The following is a 16,998-nucleotide window of genomic DNA, read 5'->3' as shown; positions in this document are numbered from 1 at the left end:
CAGAGTACGGAGGTTGATGCCCAGACATCAGTGGCTGTCATTTTAGGGTGGTTTGTGGTCGGTTGGTTAGTTTGCTTTCCTTTTGAATTTATGCTTTTTTTTTTTTTCTTTTTGAATAGAGTATGAACATTTTGAAGTTCTAGGTTTTACGTGCGTCTTCATGGAACTGCTGCCATTTGAAGCGATTCGCCCGGGCACACTCTGGTCACGTGCCCCCAGTCCCCACCTGTACACACAGACTTCCCCCACACCAGCCGTGCGCATGCGCGCACACCCACGCCCACACACCCGCAGCCGCGCACACACCCGCGCGCGCAAACACACACACACACACACACACACACACACACACACACACTCCGTCACCAAGAGACTCCAGGGAAAGCAAAGCTGACACCCATGAATAAACGTGCTTACTGGATATCCTTCCTGTCTCTTGCCTCTTCAGCAGCTGTGTTCATGTAAACCATTGTTGTTGTTGTTCTTGTTGTATTGTTGTTGTTTTGTTTTGTTTTTATACAGAGAGTGTAAAGTAGGAGAAATTCCTAAGTATGACTTGCAATAGTCAGTTAGGGAAGGACGCGCTGTCCCGTGAGGTATTCACCGTCCCTCTGTCATCTTCAGCCAGGGAACATGTTACCTGCGCAAGCTTCTCTGAGCTTCTTTCAGTAAACTATCAAAATCCAGAGAGTCATACTTGCTCTTGGTGGAAGCAGGGTCAAAGTCATCTGAGTTTGAATCTGCAAGAAACCCAAGCTAGGTTAGAGACACCCTTTGCCAAGTGTCATTAACTCAATCATCCAATTCAAGATTACCTGATTCAAACACAACTTGTCCAGTTAAAAAAAATATACCCAACTTTTATCGGTATATCTAGATCTAGATCTAGATAGATATATTGCTATAAATATCAATAGTGATATTAATTGATATAAATATAATTGACATCAACATCAATATTGATATAAATTTATATAAGTACATATTTGCAGGGGGTATATACACCCAATATTTTATTGGCATACTATTGATACATATATATAATTTACATAATAATTTATGAATAATATATCAGTATACTTATACTTTATTGGCATGCTATTGATACATATATATAATTCGCATAATAATTTATGAATAATATATCAGTATACTTATGAATTTATATATATATAATTATATATAATACATAAAAATAAGTATTTAAAATACACATATATTTGCAGAGGGTAAAGGGTGGGAAGCATTCAAAACACTCATTTATTGACTCATTTTAGTCTTAAACAATCCTAGGAGATAACCAGAACAAACTTAGTCTTTCTATTCAATAGCAACACATTCAATCAATATACTTTAAAAAAAAAAAAAACATGTCCTGCCCCCTTTCTGGCATGTTAAATGACTTACCCAAGGTTCCTCGACAACTGAGGTGGACAGGTAAGAGTAGAAGCTGGAATTAATTTCCCTATCCAATAGGATGGATTCACAGAGCAAAAAAGCCAGGAGAGTGGGCAGGAGGGAGAATCATTAGAATTTCACCCATTCGCCACCTGACTGCTCCCCTTTGAAGCAGGAGGGACATATGATCCATTGATCTATTCCGGTACCTTGGGGAAACCCCAGCAATAGTGGCACAAATTATGCCCACATGAGAAGGTTCAGGGAAACACTTCAGGTCCAGAGAAGGTAAAGCCAACCTCTTTACCCAAGAATACGAGAGGAAAAATTCACAGGTAAGAATAAAACCACGGTCTTCTTTGAATTCCTACACTAGTCCAAGTCAGCTTTTGTGAAGAGTTCCACACACTTCACATAGCCCTTAACAAAACTGTCATGTTCCAGCAGCAGTGGATGTGGAATGAAATTCTGATTCTAAATATTTCTGATTTTCCTCCACTGACATTTATAAAAAAGTCAGATATTTCTTGCCGGTCTTGCAAATGAGGAAAAGGTATCTTGGAGACAGAACAGGAAGCCTCTTGCAAATAAACTCATTCATTTGAAAGCACTTATTTGAAGGGAAAACAAGACCTCTCTGGGAGACATTAACAATCCTACTAAAATATGAACCCTTGTATGTTTTATCCAGAATAAGTTACAAAATAGAAATGTCCGAAGTGACAGAGAGTGTAAGAGTAGATAATGTGGAGGCATACTCATTGACCTCACAAGCTGTTCTGCTGAAAAGGTTGCAATCCCTCAAGCTCTCCAGTACTGGGCTGATTTCCCCTCCTCGCTTCGAGCTCCTTTAACCATCTCAGACTTAAAGGCAAGGAAATTCCTTCACTTTTGTTTTTCCTTTCATTCTTACCATCCCTTGTATTTACTGACGTTTTGTCAATCCAGTTTTTCCAGGTAAGAACAGCAACTGCAGTCAGCCTCGGACATAAAAGAAAGGGGAAAAAACGGCCAATCGCTCCTCACTAAAATCTCCAGGAGTCAATTCTTAAATCACACTGGCTCCCACCCTTCTCTTCATAGCCTGATGAGCAGTTGGCTCGTATCACTAAAGCCTCACGACCAGCGGTTGTTCCAATCGAGTCTTTCTTGTAGAAACACACACACACACACACACACACACACACACACACACACGCAGTCCTGCTCGTGGCTTGACATTAACTTGAAATCAGAATTCCACTTGCATGACAAATAAAGTTAGAAGAGCTCCCTGATGGCCAGACTCTGTGGCATTAAGGTCATCACTGAAACATCAAGAGCACACATACATATCTTTCCTGAAGGAAATTCTGAGAAGACTTAAAATATCTTAACTTTGGGTCACTCTACATCAAACCCAGAGTTTCAGGGTTTCCATATTTTCGTTAGCAAAAGATGCTCCAAAACCGTGGCTCTCAAGAGTTTCTTCACTATGAAACATGCTGGCTGGTATTCACATAGATGGAATCACTTATACGGGCATGCTATGTCACACTACGGGCATCTGCAAACTCTTTGTCGTCGCATGAATACAGAATGTGGTTACGTACAATTCCTGAGAAAATAACATCGACAACACCTCTTTCTTGCCACTAAAGAAGGATGTCACAACACAAGCAAGACATAATAAAAGTTTTACGGGAATAACCCCAAAGCCACTCTAGTTATTAAAAATAAATAAGTTGTTACAAATAATGATACCGTATAAATAGAAACACATCATGCTACAACGGTATTCCTACCGCCTAGAAAACTTTTGGCACAAAGGAGGTACTAAAATGAATATTTTTTGAATGAATGTATTAATCTTGAATGCCAGCATACTAAAAAAAAAAAAAGTGGTTGAAAATATTTGTGTTGGGATCTTGGGATGATTTACCAATTAATGCCAAGGGTATATATAAAGTTATGGATATATTCAAGATGCTGATAATGTAATACATTTTTTGAGTTAATAATTTGTGGTGGATATATTATTTATTTTATTTTTCTTAGTATAAGTTTTATGCGATAACTAATTCCTGATGAGCAAATTATTATACTCCTTTTTATACCTTTTTTAATGTTTATTTTTGAGAGAGACAGAGACAGAGTGCGAGCAGGGCAGGGGCAGAAAGAGAGGGAGACACAGAATCTGAAGCAGGCTCCGAGCTGTCAACACAGAGCCCGATGCAGAGCTCGAACTCACGAACAGGGAGATAGGGACCTGAGCCGTAGTCAGGTGCTCAACCAACTGAGCCACCCGGGCACCCCAAATTATTATATTCTTAATACTGACCCATCCTTCTCTTCTGGTCCTACAGTCCTAATTTAATTTCTATCTTTCCTCTTCAAGATTTTTCATCGAGGTCTTTCAGAAAGATCCATCTGTTTACAAGACAGTAAACAGACAGACTCACAGATTACAGATTCGTGGAAACCAGGTCTAAATCCTGGCTTGACCTCGGTAACTTTGATTGTCCCTTTAAACTCTGAGTCTCACTTATAAAAGTGGCTCATGATATTAACTTGGAATCATTATACTGTGGACTAATAGCATTGTGGTAATCACTAGGTGGCCTCCATAGCAGAGGGATAGGATGTGTGAGCTAACTTGGCTTGGGGAGCAAATAAAAACAGAAAAAAACTGGTTAAATCTATTTAAAATAATAGGTCACTTTACTCTTGGTAAAATTAATCTATATCACATCATTTTCACTAACTCTGGACACACATATGAGCTCCCGATCCCTCCAAGTGTCCAGTCTGGTCTCATGTTCACCAAATTCACCGGACATTCCCTGAAGCATTGCACCGAACATCTTCAGGGGACAAGAACAAGACACATATGAATGTCATTCAGTTCCGAAGCTGACCCCTGATGCTGACGCTTTCATTTTAAAATAACTTGAAATTTCAGAGGCGCCTGGGTGGCTCAGTCGGCTAAATGACCGACTTCAGCTCAGGTCATGATCTCGCGGTCAGTGGGTTTGAGCCCCGAGTCAGGCTCTGCGCTGACAGCTTACAGCCTGGAGCCTGGTTCAGATTCTGTGTTTCCCTCTATGCCCCTCCCCCCCCCCACACTCTGTCTCTGTCTCTGTCTCTGTCTCTCTCTTTCAAAAATAAACAAACATTAAAAAAATGAAATAACTGGTATTTCTAACTTCTCATTACCATCATTTATAATCATAATCGTAGCTTCTATTTATTGAGCACCTACTTTCTGCCAGACACCGTGCTAACAGCTTCACACAGACACTGTGCTAACAGCTTCACAAACATTTATTTAATCTTTGCAACAACATTACGGAGTGGTTTACAAATGAAGGACTGGAAGCAGAGGAAGTGTAATTGTTTGTTCAAGGTCAGAATTTAAGTCAGGTTTCAAAACCAGGTCTGTAAGAGTCCAAAGCCAGGGGTCTTTCCACTACAGAGCAACTACGCTCCAATCGACTACCCTTCGTGAAATTGTAGGGCTTGAGGGAATTGGAAAAAGCCATGCTGCTACAATACACATCAAACCTACTTTTCACAGAATACAGAGCCAGCTTAGCGACGGTCAAGTTTCTCTTGCTGCTGGCTAGACAGAGAGATAACAAGAGGGGAAACATTCTTCTTAGAAATATTTCAGGGAGGCTCCGGTTCAATTTGGAAATACCATCCAATCCTCCCTCTACCAGTGATGAATCGTGATTTAAAGGCCCCTCTAGGTAGCTTATTTTAAACTCTAGATGTTTTGAAAGACTGGAAACACCCTGGCCTTCATCACTGAAGAAAATAAGTCAAATCAACTTAAGACTTCAATCCGTCTTGACTGTTTTTATCAGCCAACATTTGAACAAATGACTTGCCACCTTTTATATTTTCATCCCTAGGCCTCTATCTCTCTGACAGTCAGCTGCCTCTCCCCTGCTTCATACTATCTATTTAGCCTGTGAAGTGAATTATAGCATATTCCCTCCCGAACAATGCACACCACCTATATCAATTACTTTAGGAAGACATCACTTCGGTGGAAGGGAGAAAAAAAATCCCCGTATTTGGTATTCATTTCTTTCTTTATACCAAGCCAAAGCAAGTGCAGACAGATACAGAGTAATGCTTCGGAAGAGATTTCTATGTTAATTTTATGATTATTGTTACAAATCGATTTAAATAATTATGTCATATGCACAAGACATTTGCCATTTTCCTTCCTTCATTCCTTCATCTAAGAATTTAAAGGCTTACAATACACACATTAAATAGGGACCGACATGCAAAGGCACCAAATTAAAATGGAGAAGAAAATTAAGATGTCCATTTTGGCGTTATTTATAATGCCAAAAAAAATGACAATTAAATAAATGTTTAGCTGTAATGGAATGATTAAATATAATGGTACTCACCTAACACAATACAGTGCAACCATTCAAATAAGTTGATAAATTATTTTGAATCCCATGAATCACAGTGGAAAATGAACTTCTATAATATTAACTGAGAAAAGTAGAATTTAAAGCTTTATAAATCTATATGATGTGACCTCAACTGTAAGAAATTAGACATTCTGAGACGAAACACTGGACTGCAAATCACACAGCAGACCTTTAGGTGATGTGCTGATGGGTGATAGGACTATTTTTCTTAGTACTTTTTTATATTTCCCAAATGTTACCCCTTGAGTCTGTATAACTTTTATAACAGGAAAAATGAATACTTAGAAATGCTTCAGTTTCCTTATCTGTCAAAGGGAGGTGACAGTAACAATAGCCACCTTCTAAGATTGTTCTGTAGTAATTAAATAAGAAAATGCTTGCAGAGCCCCGGGCACAGTGCCTAGCATCTGGAAACACTAAAAACAGAACAGGGTTGTTGTTTTTTTCCCCTCTCCTTTTGTTTTAAAGAAAGTATAGTGTGATTTAGCATATGAAATTATATTTTCTCTTCTCAAGGTGTAATTTGTAGAATATGTCTTAACATTTTTAAGAGTTTGTAGGACAATAAGGAAAAAAGAACCAGACTTTTGCAAATTCTGTTCCATGAGACAATGATGATAATGCTAAGGTTTATACAAAAGGAGCCGCACTGCAAACCTACACAATAAACACACACACACACACACACAACATAAACACTTGCTAACATACACATACGCAAATAGCCCAGACTTTCGGCATTTGAGAAGACACTACAAAGAACTCACTTCTGTCCTTTGTTTCCAAAACCTAAGCCCCTTGCTTCTGAGAATGGCCCAGATGATAAAAAATTAGAAATAAGATAAAATATGTATTCAAATATCCCCCCTAGCAAAATAAAATGATGGCCCAACCCAATATGCCTATGGTTTACACCTGCTTCCATTTTTGAGCCTTACATTATGGATTCCTCATTCCATGTACAATAAAATCCATACCTAGGTCTGCATAGTTAGACTTGAAAAATTGCTTGCGTCCACAAAAGTACAGCTCGAAGTCAGTCTCATTCGACCTGCGCAAAGTGTATCCATTTTCAAGAGCAGCAAAAGCATCACAGGTATAACGGTAGGTAATGAAACCATAGCTGTCTCTGGAACAGACAAAGAAGAGAGGATCAAAGCTGGTGAGGAAGGATTAACATATATGCCTGTAACCCTTCCTTACTTCGGGAGACTTGGCTGGTGCCAACGTCTCAACCGCTGCATCCATTTATCAGTGTGATTGTCCTGTCAAGCAGCTAAATACTTATTTCTGGGACAGGAAATCTCAACTAGAAAGATTAATAAATAGGGATAAAAGAAAATAAATAAGGTTCTGAACTCAACATGTCATCTGTCAAAGCATTCCCATCCTAGTAATCTTATGGCCATAATTTTTTACATATGTCAGCCTCTAAACAAGAAATAATCTTGAAGATTCTTACCCATCATCCCGCAGATTTACTGTGCACTCCTCAATTTCACCAAAAACTTCAAAACGGTCCCTCAGTTCCGTCCGTGTTGTGTCAGGTCTGATTTTACCAACGTAAATCACACGGCGTTCTTCCTGGGGAAGGGGTGGGGGGGGAGTAAGGAAAGACTTTTGCCAGTTCTGGAGATAGGAAGGAAGTTACATCTCTAGAAACATTCATACGTGTATGCTCATGCGCACCAAGAACCCACGGAGCATGCCAGTGAAAGCAAAACATACACTAAAACTGAATGAGAGACAACACGTGACCCCAGTTTTCATGCCCATTTCTCCAGTCCTGCTCTTTCTCCCGCGCACCCTACCCTGGATCTCACTCTTCTGCTTTTGCTCTCCAGCTCTGTTCTTCTCTCAAGTGAGCGTCTATGTATTACAAAAGAAATATGGGCAATGCGATCTCTTTATCTCTGGACAGCTGGAAGATACCTGTTAAATATTTTAACACCTGTGACTTGATTATTCATCTTCCAAATTGGTAACAAACTGACCTGGCTTGCAAAACTGCTTAATTTCTCATTTAACTCAGGATTCGAATAATGAGATGTACAAATTTAGACATCCCTCGAAACGACGATTCTTAAACTCCGGTATAAATAAAAATTACCTGGGGTGCTTATTAAAAATGCAAATTATTGGGGTTTATCCTGGCTATATTAAAAAAATTAGAAAATACGATTCACCAATCTTCATTTTTAATAAGCACACCCCAGTGATTCTGATGCAGGTGGTCCAAAGACAATAATATGAAAATACAGTCTTAAAATGTAGGCTATTTTAAGCCATGGGTCTCTGCAGAATAAGAGCTATAAAAGAAGCTATAAATTTCACTTTAGCAATGAATCTTATTTTAGGAACAGACTAGAAGGGTGTGGCCTAATTTTCAGAAGTGGAGTCAATATCATCATAATCTGAAAGTCATCAGCAATTTATAGCCTACAAAATATGGGAATAATATCTTACAGCCCAGGGATGGACTCCTTTTTCAGGAAACAGTAAAAAACACTTCTCAGTGTAAGAAGCAATCCTGTATTTGTTGTTCCAAGAAGACAAGGCCAAAGGTGATGATGTCCCTCAAAACCAAGGCAAGGTTTTTCGAGAACATGGGGCGTCAATGGAAGGAATGTGCTTACCAACTCGTCTATATGCCTACTGAGAACAAACAAGAATGAAGTGAACTTATAGGTTGCAAGCTTTAAGTTAGATGGGAGCCAAGATTAGGAAACACACAGGACTAAGGCATGGATTCAGCTTGCCGAAGAGTTTCCTCCAGATGTACTGAGGGTATCCTGTCTCGGATGAGGTACAAAGTAATCTGGGCTTATGGCAAAGAGATACTCTATGTTATTCCCTGCATGTCTTTCCTTTTCATATGCCCGGTATTTAGCAAAGGGCCTGGCAAAGAGTGAAAACTCAGTAAGCACTTGTGAAACGTAACTGAGCAATTTACAGACTAGAGTCTCCTAGGTGATCCGATCATCCGTTCATCATCTTCTTTTACCACAGGCAACACTCATATTTCTGTTTTGATAAGAGAAGTTCTTCGGAGACTCAGATTCAAATAGCCAACTGTCTATTTGACATCTCGAGCTGGATGTCCCCTGAGCACTTCAAACTAGACCGTTACCCAAACCCAGTGCTCCAGTTCCACCCTCTCCCCAGTAGGTCTCTCTCCAATGGTCTTAATGTCAGTGAAGTTAATGTCATCTAGCCAAGATTCAGGACAAAAACCTGAGCGCCTTCCTCGATTCTTCCCTTTTAGTCCCCTCTATACATCCAATCATTCATTGGCTCTGCTGATTTTACCTCCTAAATACCTGTCTGGTCTGTCTCTCTTACTCGATCTCCTCTAAACCGAGGTGCCAGCATCTCTTTGTGGACTAGCATAGCAGTCTCTTAACTTGGATCCTGGGTCTATATTTATTCTCCTCCAATCTATTCTTTCACTTCAATCGGAATAATCTTTGCTAAGGGAACAGGAATCTGATCATGTCAATTACTGTCTAAAACATTTCAATGGCCTCACATAACTTTTAAGGAAAGACCTAAATCATTAACAGGACCCACGAGGCCTTGCGTGGTCTAGACTTGTCTCCCTCATGGGTTTTCCCTCCTACTTCCCACTCATCCCTTTATTTTCCAGCCACCTTGAGCTACTCGGTCCCTAGTATATACTGTGCTCCTTTCCTTCCCCAAGGCCTTTGCACAAGCTGTTCCCTTGCTCCTTATAATAGCCTCCCCACACTGTCTCCTCCTCCTCTTCTCCGATATACACATACTGTCTAAAATTACACCGAACTCAACAATCATTTCCTTTCTGAGACTTGAGATGAGGTCAGGTTTCCTATCATTTGTTCTTATAGTCCACTATTTCTCTTTCAGAGTTTGATGACCAATTGTAATTAAATAATTAATAATTAACTCGTTGTTTCATGTCTGTTGCCCCCCACAATCTGCATCTGTCTGATTGACAACTGTATGTTAAGGGTACTTGAAACCTAACAGAGTCTAAATGAATATTTGTTGAAAAATCAATCACCAGTCAGTTAATCGATGTCAACACTTACCCTTACACCCTTCATTGCATCAAAGAGGCTGAAGGGTAATCCTTACTCCCTGAGACTCTCTAAGAAAATGGCGAATGAAAGCCAGGTTTGATGCCTAATCATAGGAAAGACCTTGCCAAGGTAGTTAAGCTGAGGGAATTGACAAAGGTTTCCATGACTTGTTTTTACAGGTTTAAGTGGAAGAAGTGTGGAGTAACTACATGTTTGCAGAGCTCTCACTCCTAAAAATCACTTCTGAAAGTCCGAGGTGGGCCTCCACTGAAACACTCAGTAAAACACAATTCCCTTGACAACAGCTATCAGGCCTAAATGATTGACCGGGTGAAGTCCCACAAACAGAATGGACTGCCTGGTTCACTTCCATGTAGATTGTATGTCTCAACTGAAGGCTGTAATTGTGTTGTTCCAGACCACCCAGCACATCCTGGAAATCAATAAATATAAATGGATGGTGAGACTCATCCTGGGGCAGTGTTGTACATTGGAGTAAGGGACTCATAACACCACATTCCATTCTATTTACAGCCAGCTCTAGCCAAACAGCCAAATGTGATGGGACTGTTATCTAAACTTTCTGGCGCCTGCTTCCATGGGTGTTACTTTTTTTTTTTTTTACTAGGACTTTTTTAGGAAGGTTACTACTGTATAAAGAAAAAGGAGGGGGAAAGGCAGAAGAGAGAGAAAGAAATTGAACCATCACAAAGAAATTGCTCAACTACCATTATGGGAATACACACAGCCTACGTACTCAAGGAAATTTGAAGTTAAAGCTAAAATCGACCATATGCACGTCCATATGCAAACATATTGGGACAGTCTCTGAATTGCTTCTTTATACAAAACTGTATGCAACAACGATCCCACAAAGAAGATAAACCAGAGGACCTTTTTGGATACTGATACATTCTGCAGTAAAAAGAAGACACAATCTAGATGGGAAAAAACAGAAACCCAAAGGGCTGGTGCACAATCACTTAAATTACCTATTTGTCCATCATCTCCTTTTATGAAACACAGGAATGGAACCACGTCTTGCTTCCTTACAAAGATCAGAGATTGAATACATGCTGAAATTCTCATTTTAGAAAATGATTAGAGTGCTTGGTTTTCTAGTGCTAAAAATGAAACTAAAAGGCATCTGAAGGTCTAAAAGCAAAGACAAAAATCTTTCCAAGATTGGCCAAAATGTCTAGCAAAGAACCGATTATTTTTAACGTGTTGCAGTTTTATTAGGCAGATGAATAGATTCCATATCTTTAAAAAACCTTAACATTTGCAGCCAATTTTTCAAGACATTAATTTCTAAACAGGAGATGAAAGGAAAAGAAATCAAAATGCTTAATAACATTTTCAACTTCTTAAAGGCTTGGAGGAACTCTAAACCTTTGGAAAAAGCTCCTTGAAAAATGATTTTCGGACCAGTTTTCACTATTGAGGAGGATGGAACATTTATCAAATATCTTTTAGCTTCAATTTTCACAAAAGCTAGTTTGCTGATGGTGTGGATGACAAAATTGAAGATTTATATTGCATTAACAGGTATAGTAAATCATCATTATATCAAAATGCGGGGGGGGGGGGAAATACAGGAAAAAAAACTGACTGAAATTAACCAACTTTGCATGATCAAAATCTTTATCAAAAAGAGAACAGAGCCTCTCGGGTAGCTGGGGAAACATACAATGGCTGCGGTCAAATAATAAGCTAGTTTTGGTAAAAGGGGTTTGACTAAGAGAAAGGGAATTTAGCAGGGAGGTTAACATTTATTGAATTCTAATATATGCCAAGCACTGTGCTTGATGCTTCTTTATGGGTTATCTCCCTAAAATGCTTTGCAACGCCAGGTAACAACAAGGAACAGCCCGATAGAATTTAGATTTTGATTCTCAGAACTCTTAGCCTACATTTCCAAGTCAGGATAATGGAAAAATTCTTTTTCCTACGTTAAGGAAGCTGCATGTCAACTTCAGCCACGAAAGACTCATGTTCATTTCCAGATTAGCTACCAACCTGACTTCCTCAGAAATTTCAAAGATATTACAAATAGTGTATGTGAGGTGTATGGATAAAATCTATGCCCTCTAGGCTGAACGGTACAGTGAGGTCCTCCATCTAAAAGACAAGGTGAGGGGGTGGATGGCTGTGAAAAGGCACATATGGACAGAAAGAAATGCCAAACCTTGACGAAAGTCAAATTGTGTTTTTTCCCTCTCTTTCCCTTCATATTGATTATAGTAATACTCTTAGGGAAGAAACAAAACTACAGTACTCAGTTTTTCAAAGTTACTTGCAGCTAAGTACTACCCAGGAATATTCTTCTAAGCCTAAGTCTGGATCAGTGTGAATAAATCCAGGATAGTCTACGTAAGAGCCAGTATGCAAGTAAACACCAGGATAAGGCAGACAGCATGGAAACTGAGGGGATGCAGGACAGCTTTCAGTAAAACTGATAATTTCTAAATAGTGAGGTTCAACTCACAATAGAACATGTATTCTAACCTACATGAAGTATCTCTTGAAAAAGGCTTGGATAGAAAACTATTTTGTCCAAAAATTCTAACTATGAGAAATTACACACACACACAATTTTTTTTTTTTTTTCCCATTTGGAAGAAGCTGATAATTATCCGTGATGAAGCACTGTTCCTGACTCCTGGGCTGCATACTGACGAATGGAAGGGAGAAATGGAATGGCTTAGTCATTGCCCAGGCACATCTGGTTTGGGTTTCAAGCACTGAGCCGTATCATAATGTGTACATTTACCCTTTAAATGAACATCCCATTATCATGTTTTCTGGCAGAAAATTTTACCGACTGCAAATGAGTGGGACTTAGAACTCTACGAGAAATTAGGGCAGTGACAGTTTAGACATTAAGTGCCAAACTCTGGCTTGCAAAGTTCCGATTAACCTAAATTACTGCAAGCCTGAGAAAGACAGGGTGACGTGGTTCTTGAGAAAGAATTTAGGTGGAAAGTGGAGGAAAGGAACAATCAGAACGGTGGCAATGGTCAACCCCAATATAAGATTCTGTGTTAGTAACTACTGACTATTAGACCTCTCTTAACTCTCTGATTTGCTGCATCCAGGTTGGTCGGGATAAAGACTTTTAGACGCATAAGCAATGACAAGTTTATACAGACCTCCTAAACCGTCTCCTTACGGAACTCAAAATAAAAGCAATATAGACTGCAAGCCAAAGGCGGCAAAGACCGCTTTAATTTTGTAAAATATCAGTTATTCGATGATTTAACATTTTTTTCATTTCCTTTTTGGGCCTCTGCTTTGCTAGTCCTCTAATTATATGATTGATCTGAATTAATAGATAACCCAGCATTGCGCCCTAGATATTCTAAACAAAATTTACTACTTATTCATTACGTCAAGGGTTTCTCAAAAATATGAATGGAAATCACCTACCCAACCAAGTTAAGAGGACTGTCCTAGTTCCTTTAGCTGTTTCACGAATGACCTCTCAAGCTGATCCAGTCAAATGAGTCAAAGCTCATCACATGTATCTCTGTGCCCAAGTCCATTAAAATACATTTTGCAAATGCACTGTGGCACAAGAAAGTAAATCATCTTGATGAAGGAAAGCAATCAGAAAATGTTCCTATGGTAAACTCATTAAGAAATTCCACTATGCCTTCAAGATAGCCTTCACAATCTTTGTCATGTCTTACAGGACACTTTAAGGATCTCGCTTCCATCGAGCCCTCCAGTACCGATTCTGTTCCCCAGTGTTCTGGTTAAATGACTAGCAGTTTCTCAGCATACCTTGCTCTTGTCTAGGGACTCACTGTGACCTATAGCTTCTGCCTAGAACAGCAGTGCCCACTAAAAACATAATGCAGCCTATGCAAGCTTAAATTTTCTAGGAGGCACATGTTAAAAAAGCAAAAAGAAACAGAAAATTTAATTTTAATAATGTATTCTGTTTAGCTCAATAGGTCCAAAACATTACCATTTCAATTTGCCATTGATATGAAAAGTATTAATCAGGCATTTTACCCTCTTCTTTTGAACTAAATTTTCAACAGCCAATCACATTTATAGTGCATCTTAATTCAGACCTAGTTGAATTTTCTGTGTGGCGAGTGGCTGCCATATTGGAAAGCACCGTTGTAGAAAACCTTTGCCTTCGTTCTCTTTCGATTTCAGATCAATCTCACCCTCACCAGGAATGCCCTCCCTCATTCTCAGGTCTAGGTGTCCACCCATTTGCCACCAGTACCTTAGGTTACCTTCTGCCATAGCACTTAACATACCTTATTGCTCGTTTGCATATCTTTATCTGCCGGGAGACTTGATGCTCTCTGGATGTGTGGACCAGGTCTTACCTGATTCTATATCCTAAGCAACTAGCAAATGTTTATCACATAAAGGATCATGAGTTCTCGCTTATGTGAAGCAGAAACAGCATGTCATTGTCCAAGAGGGGGTGAATTTACGAGTTAGTCCCAAATCTTTATATTCAGCTCTTACTATCTATAGTTCGCTGATCACAGAGTAAATAATCCCTATGTCCTAGTTTTTTTTTCCAATCTCCTTTTCCAAAACAAAAACAAAAAAATCTCAAAGCCAGATGTCTAGTTAATTTATAATGACTCAGTGTAAGCCAACTTGATATTTTTACTATATAAGCCATCTTTCAGAGGTAACTGATAAAGACTGTCTTACTCAAAGAATTCACTAAAGAACTGGTCGACATTGGTGACACAAAGAGAAGGCAGAGGGTATCTGCTTTCAGTCTGGGGCTAGTGACCTCAAGGTTGCTTTTGGCACAGGCGTTAACTATGGAATGTAGACCAGCCACACCATTTGACATTTTGGAAAGAGCCAAACTAATGAAAAGACCCCTCTCTCCTTTATGCACTCTCATTAAGTATCTGGCACTAAATTATCTTCGGAAGGAAAAAAAGAAACACATGCCATTTAGCTACATTTATCTGCACAGCTTTGGTTATAGTGGTGTATTTTGCACAAACACACGATGAAACCGTTAATCTTTCTCTTCGCTGTGATACTTTTGGGAAGAAACATGAAGGATTTTACAAAATATGGATTTGCAAACACTGAAATAGCTCTTTTCCTACATGCCTGCTCAACATGATTCTCTTTTGTAAAGATTAACTGTAATGTGCCATACCAAAAGGCTTTGTAAACTATACGGCATTATATAAATGTGAGTTATTATAATTATTGAACAGGCTATTAATTAAATACAGCAAAATTAGAAAAATTGAATTTCTAATTTTCATTAGTCTTCTTTAAGTGTTAACGAATGACACTCTGGCAGCTCTTAATATCACAGCTCATTTGAAAGTTGAGAAAAATGAGCCAAGGTGTTGTAATTTGCACAAGACTTTTGATTCAGTCTTAGGTAGCTTCAACGTTAAATGACAGCAAACACTCTAGACCTTTAGCCTAAGTATTCAATTACTTCTCCCTTCTTTTTCCTCGAGTGCCTGCTGTTAACAAGCCTCTCAGTTAACCTTTTCCCTCTGGTTGATAACTGTTGGCCAGTGCTTGATTTTGACTCCATTCGTCAGTTCTTTTATGTAGTTTTTTCAAGATTTTGTTGATGGTTGTAGGTTTTCTTAAAGGTACAATATAAATCTCACCTTTACAGTTGAAAGTCATTTCCCTAAACCTTGGTTCCCTTATATGCAAGACCTGGGAAGAGCTGATCTAACTGAAATGACTCTCAGGAACAACGAGCACAGACAGGCAGCCACGGCGGACAAAAGCAATGCCACTTCTGATTGATTACTCAAGGCTCCCTGAAACCCCGAGTTGGGAGAGACCCAAAGTTTCCCCGCGGGCTCAGTGGGAAGAGTTCCATAATTGATTAGGAATGTCTGCCATGGGCAAGACTGACAACTGGGGCCACTGGCTTTCGCCTTCTAAGTTCTGGGTTGGAAAGCAATAGGAGGGAGCTGGGGTAAAATCTACCTACTTGTGAGCAGGTGCTGAGAAGTAGTGACCCGCAGAGAACCAACAAGTTCAACATAGCCTGGATCTTTACATCGAAGTGTCAGTGATGTCTGTGTGTCAAGGAGATGCAGTGCCTTTGCAGTACGTGGTGACGAAATACATAATGGGTTACTGCAAAGTAGCTCATAAGAAATGTGGATGTGTCAACTACCCGGTTAGATGCTGACCCAGCACAAGTAAGAAATGATGACCTTTTAGCAAATCTTCATCTACCGCCTCCTTTAAATCTAACTTGAACCCGGTCCCCTCCTGCATGATCCAATTCTAACGTCTGCAGAAAAGACAAAAACTAAAAAACCAAACACGGGCACCGCCTCATCTTCCACTCACAGAAGCCGCAGAGGACGGTAAGAAAAACCCATCTTCTGACCCGATGGAACCAGTCTTTGACTGAATAAATCCCTGCTCCCTCCATTTTGGAAAACAAAAGTAGAGAACAGCAACGAGCTTCAAGATGAATGAGGAACGTGAAGTCCGAATAAGAACCTACGCTCATTTACCACGTTGCTTCCCAATAATCTGCGTCAAGAGGGACTGGATGGGGGACCCACCGCTGTTTCAAAGTCAACAGGCTGAATGTTGCATATTCTAACAAAGGCTTCGCTTTAGTTTATTTTCTAGTCTACAAAGAAAAAAAAAAAACAGGTGGAAGGGAAGGGAAGGAAGGGAAGGGAAGGGGAGGGGAGGGGAGGGGAGGGGAGGGGAGGGGAGGGGAGGGGAGGGGAGGGGAGGGGAGGGAAGGGAAGGGAAGGGAAGGGAAGGGAAGGGAAGGGAAGGGAAGGGAAGGGAAGGGAAGGGAAGGGAAGGGAAGGGAAGGGAAGGGAAGGGAAGAGAAACCCTCCCTTAAAATGAAAGCGAGCTCCCAGCTGCTTACAATTGCCTTCTGCCTCTGCCTCTCCCTTTGTTTGGCCCTTTCAGACTCCCGCTTCTCATACTCTTTGCGGTATTCTTCCCTCTTCAGCCTTTCGTGCTGATATTCCTCGTAGCTGTCATACCTGAGAAACATAACTTCATCATTAAGTCAACCGTCAACCGCCTCCATTTGCCCAAGCAAAACGAATCATGATCGGGGGAGGGGGCAGGGTTCGAGCTAA

The 16,998-nt window shown here is 39.9% G+C and overlaps 1 protein-coding gene across 1 annotated transcript in view; it reads right to left on the bottom strand.

Moving 5' to 3' along the window:
- Nucleotides 1–360: 360 nt before the first annotated feature.
- Nucleotides 361–16,998, bottom strand: part of PPARGC1A (PPARG coactivator 1 alpha) — a 95,812-nt gene continuing 79,174 nt past the window's right edge. The window contains exons 10-13 of the mRNA XM_007093736.3: nucleotides 16,779–16,899; nucleotides 7,300–7,421; nucleotides 6,815–6,966; nucleotides 361–740 (exon numbers count right to left, since the gene is read on the bottom strand). Of these exons, the coding sequence (XP_007093798.1) occupies nucleotides 637–740; nucleotides 6,815–6,966; nucleotides 7,300–7,421; nucleotides 16,779–16,899 (499 nt within the window). The 3' untranslated portion in view covers nucleotides 361–636. The remainder of the gene's footprint in view (nucleotides 741–6,814; nucleotides 6,967–7,299; nucleotides 7,422–16,778; nucleotides 16,900–16,998) is intronic.

This window comes from Panthera tigris, chromosome B1, assembly GCF_018350195.1.
Source record: "Panthera tigris isolate Pti1 chromosome B1, P.tigris_Pti1_mat1.1, whole genome shotgun sequence".
NCBI classification, from domain to species: Eukaryota; Metazoa; Chordata; class Mammalia; order Carnivora; family Felidae; genus Panthera; species Panthera tigris.
This window is presented reverse-complemented; position numbering and strand designations above follow the sequence as displayed.